General features: G+C 40.7%; 1 protein-coding gene across 1 annotated transcript in view; it reads left to right on the forward strand.

Moving 5' to 3' along the window:
• Positions 1 to 865: 865 nt before the first annotated feature.
• LOC139737761 (roundabout homolog 1-like) overlaps positions 866 to 14,679 on the forward strand; it is a 71,599-nt gene continuing 57,785 nt past the window's right edge. The window contains exons 1-2 of the mRNA XM_071648435.1: positions 866 to 880; positions 1,407 to 1,593. Coding sequence (XP_071504536.1) covers positions 866 to 880; positions 1,407 to 1,593 — 202 coding nt within the window. The remainder of the gene's footprint in view (positions 881 to 1,406; positions 1,594 to 14,679) is intronic.

Consider the following 14,679-nt stretch of genomic DNA (forward strand, 5'->3'; position numbering starts at 1 on the left):
CGAAGATGTTTTCGTTCACACGAGATCCACTATCTCCACTCTGTCACAACTTTGGAATGGCCGGTGGTTTGAAGATTTACTATCGAGGTTTTTTCTTTCAGATTTTTTTCCCTTTTTTTTCCCCCTTTTAGACGAAGACAAGAATGCTGTTGCTCAGTGGTATCCAATAGCTAGAGGACCATGCAGTGTTATATCATTTTAGATTTTTGTCTGTCTTCCTTTTCCTATTCAACAATTTTCAGAATCTCCATAATGATGTCTAAAGAGAATAATAAGCATATCAACAAATCCAATGTTTTGCTTTGCTTTGCTTCGTTATGTTTGGCAGAGGGAGAGAGTAGGATATGATGACTTATCAATACTGTCATGTAGAATATGCTGGTTTGAAGTAGCTGTATGCGAGATACCAAGAAACCAAGTTTATGAAATAATACAGAGCATACCATTCTAAGAGGAATTCAAAGTGTATTTGCTGAAAATCGGTTTTGAAATAGCTGTGATATCCAAAAACAACAAAAAAGTAAAACAAAGCATTCTTTAATAATAAAAGGTACATCCCACCTTTTTACTAGGATAGCTTTGTTTTGGATATCTCAGCCATTTCAAGACCAATTTTCATCAAATAAACAGGAAAATGCATGCTCTTTCATATTTCATAAGAGGTTTTTCATTATCTCACAACAACAAAAAATAGAAACCTGAATTTAGGTCTCACCCAAAACCCCAAATCCCTTTCAGATACTGGCTGATTGTTTGACTTCTGAGCAACTGTTAATATCTTCCCTGAAGTCATAAGAGGAGCTAAATGTTTTTGTTGTTGTTGCTGCTGTTGTGTTTGGCTGACATGTTTTCAAATCTTAAAGGGATGGTACAGTTTCGGGTGAGACGAAGCCTCAGGTTTCCAACATTTTTTTAGGATGATTTTTCAAGATAATGAGAAACCTCTTATGAAATATGAAAGAGCATATGATTCTAAGAGGAATTCAAAGTTTGTTTGATGAAAATTGGTTTTGAAATGGCTGAGCTATCCAAAATAAAGCAATCTTGATAAAAGGTGGGACCCACCTTTTATTTGGATTGCTTCATTTTACTTTGTTTTTGGATATCTCAGCCATTTTTCAAAACCAATTTTCATCAAATAAAATTTGAATTCCTCTTAGAATTGTATGCCTTTGATCATTTCATAAAGTGTTTTCTAAGTATCTATCAAAAAGTTACTAGCTGAATCCTCACCTCAATCAATACTATACCATCCTTTTAAGCTCAGAAAACTCACTGACAATAGTGTTTGTCCTAACATCCCCCCTCCCAAATAGCCTTTGTGTTCATGATTTTAGATAAAATAATTTTAAAAAAATGATGATGAAATCACGACAGTACCATCTTCCTCTCCATTCTGCATCCAGTGGTTCAAGGATGGCCGGCCCTTGCGGATTGGTGGACGGAGGAGCATCCTGGACGCCAGCGGCACCCTCTTCTTCCTGGAGGTGATTGGCAGCAGGCAGGGCGGGCAGGACGGCGGGCTGTACCAGTGTGAGGCCAGCAATAGCCTCGGAACGGTCTTCAGCAACAATGCCACCCTGGAGATTGCATGTAAGTGGTACTCGTGTTGTCTGTTGTCTAACCACCAATCACAGGGAAGAATTGTGTGTGTGTGTGTGTGTGTGTGTGTGTGTGTGTGTGTGTGTGTGTGTGTGTGTGTGTGTGTTCCTTTGGTATTAGTTAGAGGTTCTGGAACTGTAGGCCTAGATGTTGCCGGTGCTGATTATGTATACTTATGTTGCTGGTATTGTTGCTGATGTTACCAGTGTTGTTGCTGGTGTTGCCAGTATTGTTGCCTATGTTGCTGGTGCTGATTATTTATACTGATGTTTCTGGTATTGTTGGTGATGTTGCCAGTATTGTTGCTGATGTTGATGGTATTGTTGGCATTGTTGATATTGGAGAATTGCTGGTGCTGCGTACATGTATTAGGTTGCTTATGCTTCTTATGTTGTTTGTATTGCCAATGCAGCTGGTACTGTTAATATTGCTGATGTGGAAGAGGTTGTCAAATTCACTAGCGTTGTTGATGTTGCTGGCATTGCAGATGTTGTTGCTTATATGCAATTAGTGTTGTTGTTTTTTTCTACTGATTTATGGAAAAGTTTTCCCTGGCAACTTTGTGATGGACCCTCTAGTAACATTTGAATGTCCGTACTTTGAATTCAATTTGCATATGTTTTCTGCTAATATGTCAAGACAGGCTCTTGCAAGCTGTCTGGTTGCTCAAGAAAACCTAGGTGTTGTTAGGTGTTGTGTATGCCAAGCTTTTAAGTTTCAATACATATTTGATGTTGAAGGAGACATATCTAGGTTTTGAGCAAGGACACAGTGTTAGATGAGTGATCTAGCTTCAAGATACCATATGTGAGGAAAGACGATGCTGGTTGCCGTGGAAATGTGATCCATGTTGATGTAACGGGTATCATTGAGGAAGTTCAGTGAAGTTGCTGGTGGACTTTTTTACTTGCATGTCAAGAGTACATTTGTATGTCCTTTATGTGAACATATTTGTTGTTGTTATTTGATGTTGGGAACTGAAGTGTTCTAGTCCTTATTTTGACAGTTTTGTGACTTTGTTATTCATGCAATCATCAGATTGAATTAGGAGTGTCATGATGTCTACGGGACGGTGGCCAAAAATTTCATCCAGCCTTTAAGCATGGGAAAAACACAAACGAGAGATTTCTCTTTAGTGGGTAAACAACGCTTGAAAGGGCAAACGAGCAAAGAAAAAGAAGATGCTAGAATATAGAGGGCAAAAAATCTGTGAACAGTGAAGGGTGCTACTGTAGAGGAAAGTTAAAGGGGGGAAGAAAAAGGTGCAAACAGAAAGAAAGAGGAAAAAAACACCCATCCCACGACCATCCGAAATCAAGGACCGCGTACGTGATCTGACGCGGTAAGTTGTGGTCGCGGTCTCGGCTTTCAGCCCATTAGTGTGCAACTTGCAAACGGAACACTTCAGGTGCTTGGGATGGAGCGTGCACCGGCGCGAGGTGCCACTCCGCAAGAACCGATATGGCCCGCATCGTTTCTTCTTCCCTTCTCACCACTTCCCCCCCCCCCCCCCCAACAATTTTTTTCCTTTTTTTTCCATTAAAGGCAGTCTCAGAAAGGAAGAGAAACAGAAAGAAAAGAAGGGTTTTGACAGGAAAGTGAAAGTCCAAATGTATCAAGAGATGAGGAGAATGAGAAGGGGGGAAAGATGAAAATAATAAAGTTGAAGGACAAAAAAGAGAAGGAGATTGTGAAGGGGTGGAAAGGAGAAGAAGAAGAAGAAGACGAAGCTTATGAAGAAGATTAATATGAAAAAGAAGAAGAAAATATGAATAATGATAATAAGAAGAAGCTGATATAGAACAAGGAAAAAGAAGAGGAGGAGGAGGAGAAGAAGAAGAAGACAAAAAGTAAAGGAGAAAAAGAAGAGATGAAATAGTATAATCTTGCATACACCTAGAGTGAGTTTAAGAGTAATGTTTGTGGGGGAAAATATTCTTTCTGCATAAAATGAACAAGCCAAGAACTTAAACAGTTTTCATAATTAGGATAATATGTACTTTTTTTTTTCACGTGAAAAAAAAAAGATGAGGAAGGATGGAAACAAGAAAAGGTTAGCGAGTGCTGTGTTAGAGGCTGGACGTTAGATCTTTGAAGAATAAAGGGTGGAGAAAAGTTACATCTCAGATTCAAAGCTGGCATTGCCATGATATGATTAAATATGATTAAAGGGAAATTAATAAGATACTGTACGGTAGGAAATGCACAAATCTTTACTGAAAAAAGAAGGGATAAAACCCAAAGATTTGTAGGCTGGAATTTTTAAAGTACAAATGTAACTTTCAGATGTAGTATCATTCATTTAGTTAGGAAACAAAAAACATTAAATGAATGGAAAATTAAGGAACAGTGATATAAATGTAATCTGTTTATAAATGTATGATAAACATTGTATATTCATGACAGACTATTGAGACAGAGTCTGTTGCAACTGAATTAAATGAGATCTGCTGTTAAGTACATGTATGTTGTAATTTGGACTGGAATCTTTGCTCTTGTGTATACAGTTCACCTATTTCTGGTAAAAGATTTTTCTCAAGATATCTTCAATAGATAAGATTGTACCAAAAGAAAGAAATTTGTTCCTTGAAGAAAGAGTAGCAGTCAGGAACAAAATGTATGCCAGTGTAACAGAACACTACAGCAAGAGGGTAAAAGGTGTTGAGGGGGGAGAGGAAAAAAAAAAGTGGCTTGACGTAAAAGGTGTGATGGTGTAGGTAAGAAGCAAAAGAAAAAGTAAGTACGGAATGTGAGAAGAATCGATAGCGTGGAAAGTGATAGTGCCTGGAAAATCAAGAGGCATTCGAGAATGCATTAAGAGGCGAGAGAAGAGAAGGGAGAGGGCGAAGAAGGGGGGGGGGGCTAACCAGTCGAAAGCGTGGAAGGAGAAACCGGTAGACTATGGGTTGGAGGCGTTAACAGGGAGGAGAGGAACTAAACAGGGATTTAGGCGAAAGGAAGCCAGTTTAAAACAGCGGCGTGTAAATTTTTGGGAGGTTGGGTGGGATGGAGTGGTTAAAGACTAAGACTAATGAAGAAAACAAGAAACTAGGAAGGAAAACAGGGATTGAGAGAATGTGAGAGAGAGAAGGAATAGCAGATGGAGTCTTGGGAGGAATTTTTTTGACTGACTTTCACAGAAGCGTGATCTGAGTGATGTATTCAAAAGAAGCGAGTGTGAGGTGATTCTCTTTAAAAATACTCTTTCTTTTTCATTTTTTCCCCAAAGAATATTTCTCTCCTGAAAAAAAAAGGGGGGGCAGGGGAGGGGGGGGGTACTTTCAATCTTTGGACATCCTTCAAGTTTTGTCAATACCTTTCCACTTTTGTTTTTGCCTGAAAGAACGAGGGCAGGTGATCCCTTCTCTCTCTCACTTTCTCTATTTATCTCTTTCTATGTCTACCAGTATCTGTTTTTTCTCTGTCTGTCTGTCTGTCTGTCTGTCTGTCTGTCTAATCATTTCTCTGTATATCTCTCTCTCTCTGTCTTTCACACACAAACACATAAATACTGACACACACTAAAGGCTAGGATAGGCATATGTCTTCTCACTAAAATGCACACTTGTTGAATTGGTGTTCTTGTTTACATCTAGCACTTGATTTCAAAGAGAGAAAAATAAGTTGCCGTCCTTTTTTTTCTCTATATATATTTTTTTCTGTACCTCCCTCCTTTTTCCTTTTCATACATGCCCCCTCTAGTTACAAATTGAATTGTAACTGCTCTTAAGGGGGGTAAGATTTGCATGGCAGTAGAATCCATAATTTCAGACACCGCTCTCATAAAAAACAATAAATTCTCTCAAAAAGTGTACGGGAGGGTAGAATAGGTTAATGATTTGAAGGAGGGGAAGGGGAAAGTAGGAAAGTGAGACCCCCCTTGCTGCTTGCTGCTGAATTTCTTCGGAATATTTGTCCCCATTTTTTTTTCCGAGTCTCTAGTGCCGGAGTGGTGTGTGAATTTTAACAAGTGTTTTTTGAATGCATGTTAGATAGGAAATTGGCTAATGTGAGGGCAGCCATAAAATGTGCCTACGTCTGCAAAAGGACAGAGATATTAAAAGGAGAAAAACCCTTATATTTTGGCAAAAAGCAAATTTGAACTGAACCGCTGCTCTGTGCCCAAGTTGACCTTAATATGTCGCAAGTATAATCAATCAGACAGAACTGAAGTTTAAAAACAGAAGGACATGAAATATATATGTCACAAAATGCAAAAGTGTAACACATCAGTGAAGAGCAAGATGCCCAGAGTCCGTCTCATTTAGCTCTCATGCACCCCATCCCAACTGACTTTCTTTTGGTTATTCTGTAAAATCTAGAATCTAAATGCCCTCCATCTCCATTAGCGGTTTGTAATTCTAAAGAGAAGCTCTTTGATTTGGGTTACGAGGTGGGAGGTATACCAGCTTCTGTGAGAACAATGCTAGCTCCATTCTTCATCTTTCCGTCATTCTCCAAGTCCAGCTTTGTTATTCAGTAAGAAAATGGCTCCATTTGCTCATCGCAGAGTTAATCTTTCTCTTATTCGTCTTTCTCTTTGCTGTCTCGTTTATCTGTCTTTACCTTCCTCTTCCTTCGGTTATCCATCTTCCCTACTGGAGTCAAGCATAGCTTCCCAGGTTTTTTGTGGGTTTTTTTTTTTGTCCCCTGAGATGGATAAATTTCACACTGCTCCATGAGCATTCCAACAGGCTCGTTTTGTTTTAAGGCAAGGTATCATGGCACCCGTCTCCTCCTCATCGCCGTGACAACAGAGATGCGCTCCCAATCAACGCCCTTCTCGTCTCCCTGTCTCTCGAGCGGGAGGAACCCGTAAAACTACACTAAAACAATTCCGCTTCAAGCACCGCAAAGATCCAATGAAAACAAAGAGGAGTGCAGATTAGACCCCTCCCCCCTCGCCTGTCCGTCCTGTCGTGAGATCTAGGAGACGAGAGGTTTCATGGTGAAGATGAGGAGGATGGGTGCGGAACGGAACGTTGCTATGAAAACGCAATCGAACGTTGAGCGCCGCTTTCTCTCCCTTTAGTCAGGCGATACCAGTGACCATAAAAGGAATCTGATAAGGTAACATCCTTTTTATCCTCTCTCTCTCTCTCTCCCTCTCTTCCTCTTTTCTCTCTTTTTACGTCCTTGCAGTTCTCTCTTAAAGATACAGACGTATGTAGACATATTAGATAGGTAGATGGATGGATAGTTCTATAGAGAGAGAAAGATAAAGAGGTATATACAGAAATAGAAAGAGAAATGGAAAGAGAGAGAGAAGTGGAAAATCTGATTAAAAACGGATCGAGGAGGAATCAAAGCAGGTTTCCCAGAAAGACAAGAAATACACTCCACAACAGTCAGAGTAAACGCTGGTTTAGAGACCAGCTAAAGTGACAAGTGTTAAAGAATGCAAACCCAAACTCGCAAATATCTTACAAATGACAAATGGAATGTAAACTGTAAGAAATCAACCTCGAGCAGAATTAGTTGTTTGTTTGTTTTTTAATCCCATTCATTTTCTTCCTTCTATATGGCACTTTGAACTACAGAAATAAACCCACAACTATTTAAATGATTATGCAAAGTTCATCGGGAATACAATCATCATAAAGGTTCAAATAACCACTCATGAATATACACCTTAGCAGTTGTATGATATTGAGTTTAGTTGATATTTTAGATTCATTTATAAAAAAGTAACCATTTGTCTACATCATATTGTGTAACACTTGTTTTCTTGATTGTTAAAAGTATTCAGAATACAGTTTACCTGTTTCATCATTTTGAATTATGTCAGATGGCAGTTCTCAAAGTTCAGTTTTCTTGAAACCCTTCTCTTCATCTCGCTCATTTTGTGGAATCGACCCTCTTCCAGTCTCTATTCATATTCATTGCTGCAATCTTGAAGCTCTTAAAGAGCAAGACAGGAGAAGTAAAAGAAGAAAAAGAAGAAGAAGAAGAAGAAGAAGACAAAAACTTCTGCCACAATGCCAAGAGGGCAATCAATTACAAGTGGAGTGTGCAACAAAATTTGCATTCTGGGCATGCAATAATTGGCATATCAAAGAAGTCACAAAGAAAACTCATTAAAATGACCCATTTAGGGGGCCCTGTCTCTTCCAAACCCCCTCCCAGCCGTATCTGTAATTACTTTTGCGTGGTTTGGGGCTATTTCTCGAGCCCCGAGCCCCCTCCCTTTCCAGTGCCGTCTTCCTTGATGTTCCTCCTTCTCTTTTTTGATACCCTCTGACATTTCCTTCGTTTCATTTCGTCGATGTTGTCGCTTGAGATGGCGTCCATCCAATATATTGCCGGGCGAGAGACGTCAACGTTTTTCTGTTTTTCGGGGGGGTGGGGGAAAGGAAGCCAGCAAGAGTTTCTCGGGCTGTGCCTATGAAAAATGCATGTTCTCGATTATTCCATTTGTTTAGGAATAATTACGGCGCCGTTTCTCGTGAAATTGCATCTCGGAGGCATGTGTCGGTCATGTTTATGGGCCGATAACAAAATTGTCTTTGTGTGTATGTGTGTGTATGTGTGTGTGTGTGTCTAATGGGCAGTTTTCTCTCTGGAAATATCCATCTTCTTATGTTTCATCGCATGCGAGAAAAACAAGTTCTTCCCAAGTGTGGGTTTCATCGCAAGGGTTAATATAGGCAGCTTGACTAGAAGTAGAAAATAGAAAAGGAAACATATTATATATCAATTATACATTTATGATGTCATTCAATCTCACTGAGAGAGATATATAAAAAAAAGATAAGAGCAAAACTACAGGACTGTAATTGAAGATAAGTTTATGTAAAAACTCACGTCCCTGTTGGCTTTAAGTGAAAACGCCCACCTTCCTTCCTCTCTCTCCCACAATCCATTTCATTTCACCTTTCCTTTTAACGATAGGACCAATAACACTGTTGGTGAAAAAAAAGTTGACCAATAGCTGCATTCACACAAAGGAGTTCGCGGTTTTTGCATCGCGATGCAAAACTCAAGATTCTTTGCCACCGTTCACACACACTGCACAGGGTTGTTACTATGTTTCAAACCTAGAAAAGTTGATAAATGCTGCCACTGACTACTGTACTGTAAAGTTGACAATGGTGATGAAGGTCGGCAAAAATTTTGTCAGCTCTCTCTTTCGTCAAGCCAGAAAGTACATCAACAAAAATTTCTGTCTAAAATCTAACCAGTGAAATTCAAATCAAACTGTCCAATTTTACATCCAGTATTTATCCAAAAATGTTGACGTTCACCTCAGGGTCTCTTTCTCTACCAGTCATTCTGAAGGGGAAGAATATCAGGTATCAGTTTTTGGAATGTTCAAATTTGATCGGATGTCTAGAGATATGAAGTAGATTGGTTGTTGTGATAAAAAGTTTACACTGACTAGACTTCAGGTTGATTTCTTCCTTTAAAAGTGCTGTGGATTTTTGAAACTAGATTTCTTTTTTCTTTTTCTTCGTGGAATCGTGGCTAATGAATGATGTTGGGGGGGATGGGGGGAGGGGGAGGTGAGATGGTCGTATAAAGGAGGAAGGTCCGTACAATTTGATGTGAGGCGATGCACTTTGAATCAGGGGATGCTGGGATGTATCTCCTGTAAGCCGGGTCGGAATGCAGGAGGAGTTTTTTTTAGAGGCTGGGGGGTAGTTCTGGAAGTGACAAGTTTGAGGGAACGCTATATCTTCCAGCAGACAGATAGACAGACAGACAGGCAGTTAGAGACAGACAGAGAACAATGACTTAAAAGATGGGACTGTTTGTACTGCAAACAGGATGCCTGTTAGGAATTCAGCATTGCGGGGAATGTCCACTCTTGAAACCGCAGAAATTTTTTGTTCGCAAAATCCACACATAGGTGATGGATTTTGTATGGAGGTATATCTTGTTTAGATTAGCTTCAAGTTGTCTCCTTTCTCGGCTGTGATATATAGAAAACACCAAATTTGGACTCTGTGTGGAATGTCGTGTTGTTGGGCATCGGAAATGTGATGAAAGTATCTATTTGATGTTAGATTTGTGTGAAATGAAATAGCTGACAGGATATAGTTTGATGAAAGAAATGACTTCTTATTACATATTTGAGTTCTTAGTCAAGAATCTGGTAAAAGAGTAGCATTCACCAGTTGTATTATGTCAATAGAGTATATAACTGCACAGAGATACAAAAGGACTGGACACACACTTTATCAAAGCATGTGATAAAATGTGGGGGAAAAAACAGCAAATGTGTTTAACAATTTGAATTGATGTACAGGATCACTGCTGAGTGATAAAATGTCAGACAAAAAATCCAGGGGGAACTATTAGTAGTCTTTATTTAACTTAGAAAAAATGAAAACTGGTGAAATAAAAGTCATGGTTTCGAATTGACTAATTCAGTCAAATGAACGAAGGAGTTAGTCAACGCTGCACACTGGCACTGGTCCGACGGTCCCTGACCAGTAAAAATCAATGTTGGACCAGTAACTTTTTTCAGGAATGAACCAGTAAAAGATGGAAAAACTGGGCACCTGCTGGTCCAAAAGTCGGACCAGTAAAAAAATAAAATAGGTTAGTGTGCAGCCATGGAGTAAGTAATATTTAAATGGTATTGGTATGAAGTCAAGACGTAGAAACTTCAAATACGTTGTGTCGTCTATGAAAAATGAAAATCTATTAACCCGTTCCGTCCGGGAACCTGGTGACCTGCGTATAAAGTCTATGGGCATTTCAGATCTCAGTATGGACCAACCAGGTTAAAAGATTGTACTAGGTCGGCTGTGTAGGATGGGAGTACATGCTGTAGTCTGCTACTTGGCAGTGATTTTGTGTACGCTGTAGCCTGCAAGTTGGCAAATGCGGATCAAAACCAGCAGCTTGAGACGGGGCTCAGCTCTTGACTTGGATCCATGTCATACTTAATGACGAGAGGCGGTTTGAGGGAGGAGCGCTTTTTGGCAGCCAGGTGAGCCTTAAACTGATGGCTGTTTTCGGCGAGGGATGGGTAATCTTCAAACCTCCTTACCACACTTTCTTCCTCAGTTAACCCGTTGAGGATGAGTCCCGAGTATACTCGGGCAAGAGTCTGTGGGAAGTGTGTGTAGTAGCAAAATCAGCCCGTCCTCAATGGGTTAAATACCGGTGGTGAAGGAGCTCCCCCCCCCCCCCCCATTCATCTCTCTGTGAGTTCCCTGTAAATAGAGGCAGCAGACCTGAGGATAAAAAGACTTCCAGAGAACAAGAGCACAGTTTTTACTCATTCTATTCTTGGCTTTAGTGTGAGAGGGGGATATTTGTAGTTTTCATTTGAGTTTCAACTTTGCTTTTTCTTGGACTACTGTATATTGGAACATTTAAATCTCTGTGTCAGAATTTTACAAAAAAATTTGTCAGTTTTATGAGTAAAATTCATCGATCATGTCACTTAGTGTGAGGTTTGGTTTGGCAACTATTATAGTCTCAAAATGTGCAAGACTTAACATAGCATTGATAACTGTCGTGTATGTATTTGGAAAAAAAGTATGAGTGAATATGGTCAACCTTGTCTAAGTCGAATCTATTTGGACTCAAGAAATACCTTTGACAAAAGAAAATTTGACTTATGTAGGATTGAAATCAATGGAATATAAAGAAAAGAGGACTTGAAGAGACCTTAGACTCATGTGATTATTCGACTTATGCAAGGTTGACTGCATATCATTGGTTTCATCATGATAATAGATATTTACCTCCAACTATTGTATGAGTGTTTTCTACTTGTTATCTCTATAAATCCCAAGTACATTAACAAAGAGTTTATCGCAGAAAATCGGAGTTGATTTCGAGGAAAACTGCAGGAGAAGCGAGAGGATGTCAGAGTGAAATTTGACAGTGATGTTCTTTCTATCCGCGTGTAAAAGTAGCGCTTCGTCACTGTGTGGTGGTGACATCATTTCTAATAATAGCTCACATGATGCGAGCATCACCATGATGTCGTGTTCTATAATTGCAGCGAGAATCGGTCAGATTGAGCGGTTGTATGTCTGATGAAAAACAAAAGTATTTAATTTTTTCACCCATTTGGAGTTATGGAAGAAACTCTTGATCAGTCAGAAGTCAAAACATGGGGGTATTTTAACAAGAACGGCTGAACCTTTAAGCGGAGAAAGTTTGGATAGAGGTTGTGCAGGAGTAACCCGCAAAAGACGAAAATGGAGATTTGAATGATGGTGGAGTCCTTTTTCATGATATCAGAGACGGTTGTGCTATGAACAATTGTGTGCTTTCTGCTTACAAACTATCTCACTAAGTTAGTACCACCAGTGGAAGGTAAAGATATGGTAGCTTTTTGCTTACTTTTTTTCATCTGTTTCCCCCAATTTTGCGTGCTAGTGGAAATGGGAGACGAGGTCTAATGGGAGGCACAGTGGCAGAAATCGCATCAGCCAAATAACCCGATAACGCCCGAAATCAAAACGACATCGCAAGATCGATGCTGACGAAAATGAGAGTGCGCATCCGAGCACAGCTGTCCCCGCAAAAACGAGCTCCCATTTGGAATCAAACAGTCCTCGAATTGCTCTTTCCTCCTTCCCTTCCTGTGGCATGTGAGATCGTAGCAGTCATATTTGGCGTAAGAGAAAAATGGAAAAGAAAGACTGATGTCAACTTAGCCGCAAAAAATGGGATTTGTCTTCCAGGCAGCAGGTCGACCGACGCAGCCTTCATCAGAGGTGTATTTGCAGGCGACTCCAAACCACTCAATTCATTTGTTCTCCCCCACCCCATCCCCCTCAACATCAATTTGTCTGCATCAACCCCACAGTTTCCTACCAGCCTTGGCTGATGAAAGAACTACTGGTGGGGCAGGCTCCCGAGAACGGGGAAAGCGGAAAGCCGAGAGTGACATATTTTGCTCATATTCCGCAAATCACCACACATTTCCCGTCGCGAAATTGATGTGTGCTCAAGTCGCAACCGATCCGGTGTGGTTTATCCACCCTCTCCCACCAGATCATCCTGTCCTCTGCTCACCGTGGCAAACCGCATCCCATCTCCTCCTCCCACTTCGTGTTATCTCTATCACCGCTTTCATTTATGCAAGCAGGGACTTTCGGGGTGAAAATACCCTGGTACTCGTTTTGCTATCCTGCTTTTCTTTCCCTACATTTACGGATTTCATAGGAGAGAGATGTTCTCTTCTCTTCTCTCATATTAATCTGATTTGAAAACAAGAGCACAAGCCTTGATTTCGATGTGGTGGATGTGTTGGTTGGGCGATGAGTTAGCTCAGTCGATAGCACGTCTGCCTCACGATCCAAAGGACGTCAGTTCAATTCCCGAGTCCCACTGAGCAATGGTGTGTGTAATCATACTGTCCCCTCTAGCAAGAGGCAAAACACTCTGTCCCTCGGATAGGACATAAAATGAAGGTCCCGCGTGTGAGAAAGTCTCAACTCATGCACAGAAAAGATGCCGCTTCATTCATATTCATCACAAAGAGCAGGGTGTTAAACCCGACGAAGTGGTCCTGCCTTACATCCAAGTTGCTGGACCCCATGGAAGACCAGTTATTGCAGCTGAATATGGACTATCCAGCCATCTTCTCAGATGAAAATGAAACAAACAAAAACAAGCAAACTTCCCGCAGAAGCATGTGACTTTGCTCTAAAATCTATGTTTACCTCATTTGAACTGAAACTAGCAAGTAAAGCAGATTTTGAACAAGGATGGTATACAATAGTTGGAGGGAAGAAGCCAAGAATTTTGTTTTGAGCTAGAGGAATATGAGAGTGGAAGTGGGACAAAGAGAAAAAATATTGCATCTCGCCTTCATGTAAGCTGAGCTTAATTCCTCCTCTTTAACAATGCTTGGGAAACTTTCGATGACAGTTGCTAACGGGCGTGGTATTTTGCACGGATGAAGATGCGAAATCCCCCGCCAGAAACACCAGCATAGAGAAAACAGATCTTGCAGGTAACCCTCGGTATGCAGGAGGAATACGGTCGCAAAGTACCAGTAGATGGAAAGAAAACAGCTCAAGATAAGGCCCAGTGATTGAGTTGATTGTGTCTCGCAAGGTTTGTGCGGGGGTGACTGGCTCTCGCGGAGCCTCCTTAGGACCAGAGGGGGAAATTGGTCTCGACACGAGCAAGCCGGGTGCCCAGGGAGGGATCACGATACCAAATCTTCTGAGAGATGGAGGAGAGGGAGGAGGGGAGAGGGGCGAGTCCAAAGTTTAAAGGGGTGGTAGCAGTGCCCAAACAGTCTGCAAATCATTTCAGGTCTTGATTATATCCAACTCATATTCAGGAAACTGAAAAAAAAAAATGCAGATGATTGTAAATTTGAATTGCTCTGGTGCAAAAGCTTTCCAAGAAAGAGATATTCTCTTTGCAAATGAGTAATCATACCACATCATATCAAAACTTTTATGATTGGTGGTTTGTTTTTTTTAAAGGAACACTGCTTTTTATCAGAACTTCATGGGTGTATGAGGAAGACACAAAGAGCTGCTAACAAAAATTGAGAACTACCATATTTCGGCACTAATAACAGAATGTGTGCATTCCCCCAGGATGCCTATCAGCTTGAAGAGAAATAGCCAAATTTGGTTCCTTTTGAGCAACATCGTCGTGATTAGCTTTCTACCAGGAGTGTAGTTGCATTGGAACATGGAGACCTAAATGTTGATAAGAAGAACATTACAACTAGCTTCCTTAGATGTGAAGATACCAGCTGTGTGGTAATCCATTGCTCTCTCTCTCTCTCTCTCTCTCTCTCTCTCTCTCTCTCGCTAATGAGGAGCCTCACACGAGAACATTATCCATTAGCATGATGGCGGAATATCATCCATTGCCACGGCGATAATGATGACTCTTGCTGAATGTCAGTGACATCCAGTGGCCCATGTTTTTACCATCCCCAGTCATGTTATGTCTTGGTTCCTTCTCCACGCACAAGGATCATGAGGTTATCTGTGGTCTAGAGGAGCAGGTGGCTAGAACTTCCCGGCGACACCCTGATGTCTTGTCCCTTTTTCTTCTATCTCTCTCCATCTCTTTCTCTATCTATCTATCTATCTATCTATCTGTCTATCTATCTATCTATCTATCTACTGTGTG

This window comes from Diadema antillarum, unplaced genomic scaffold, assembly GCF_040938485.1.
Source record: "Diadema antillarum isolate AM-2024a unplaced genomic scaffold, OU_Dant_1.0 seq00000704_RagTag, whole genome shotgun sequence".
Lineage (NCBI taxonomy): Eukaryota > Metazoa > Echinodermata > Echinoidea > Diadematoida > Diadematidae > Diadema > Diadema antillarum.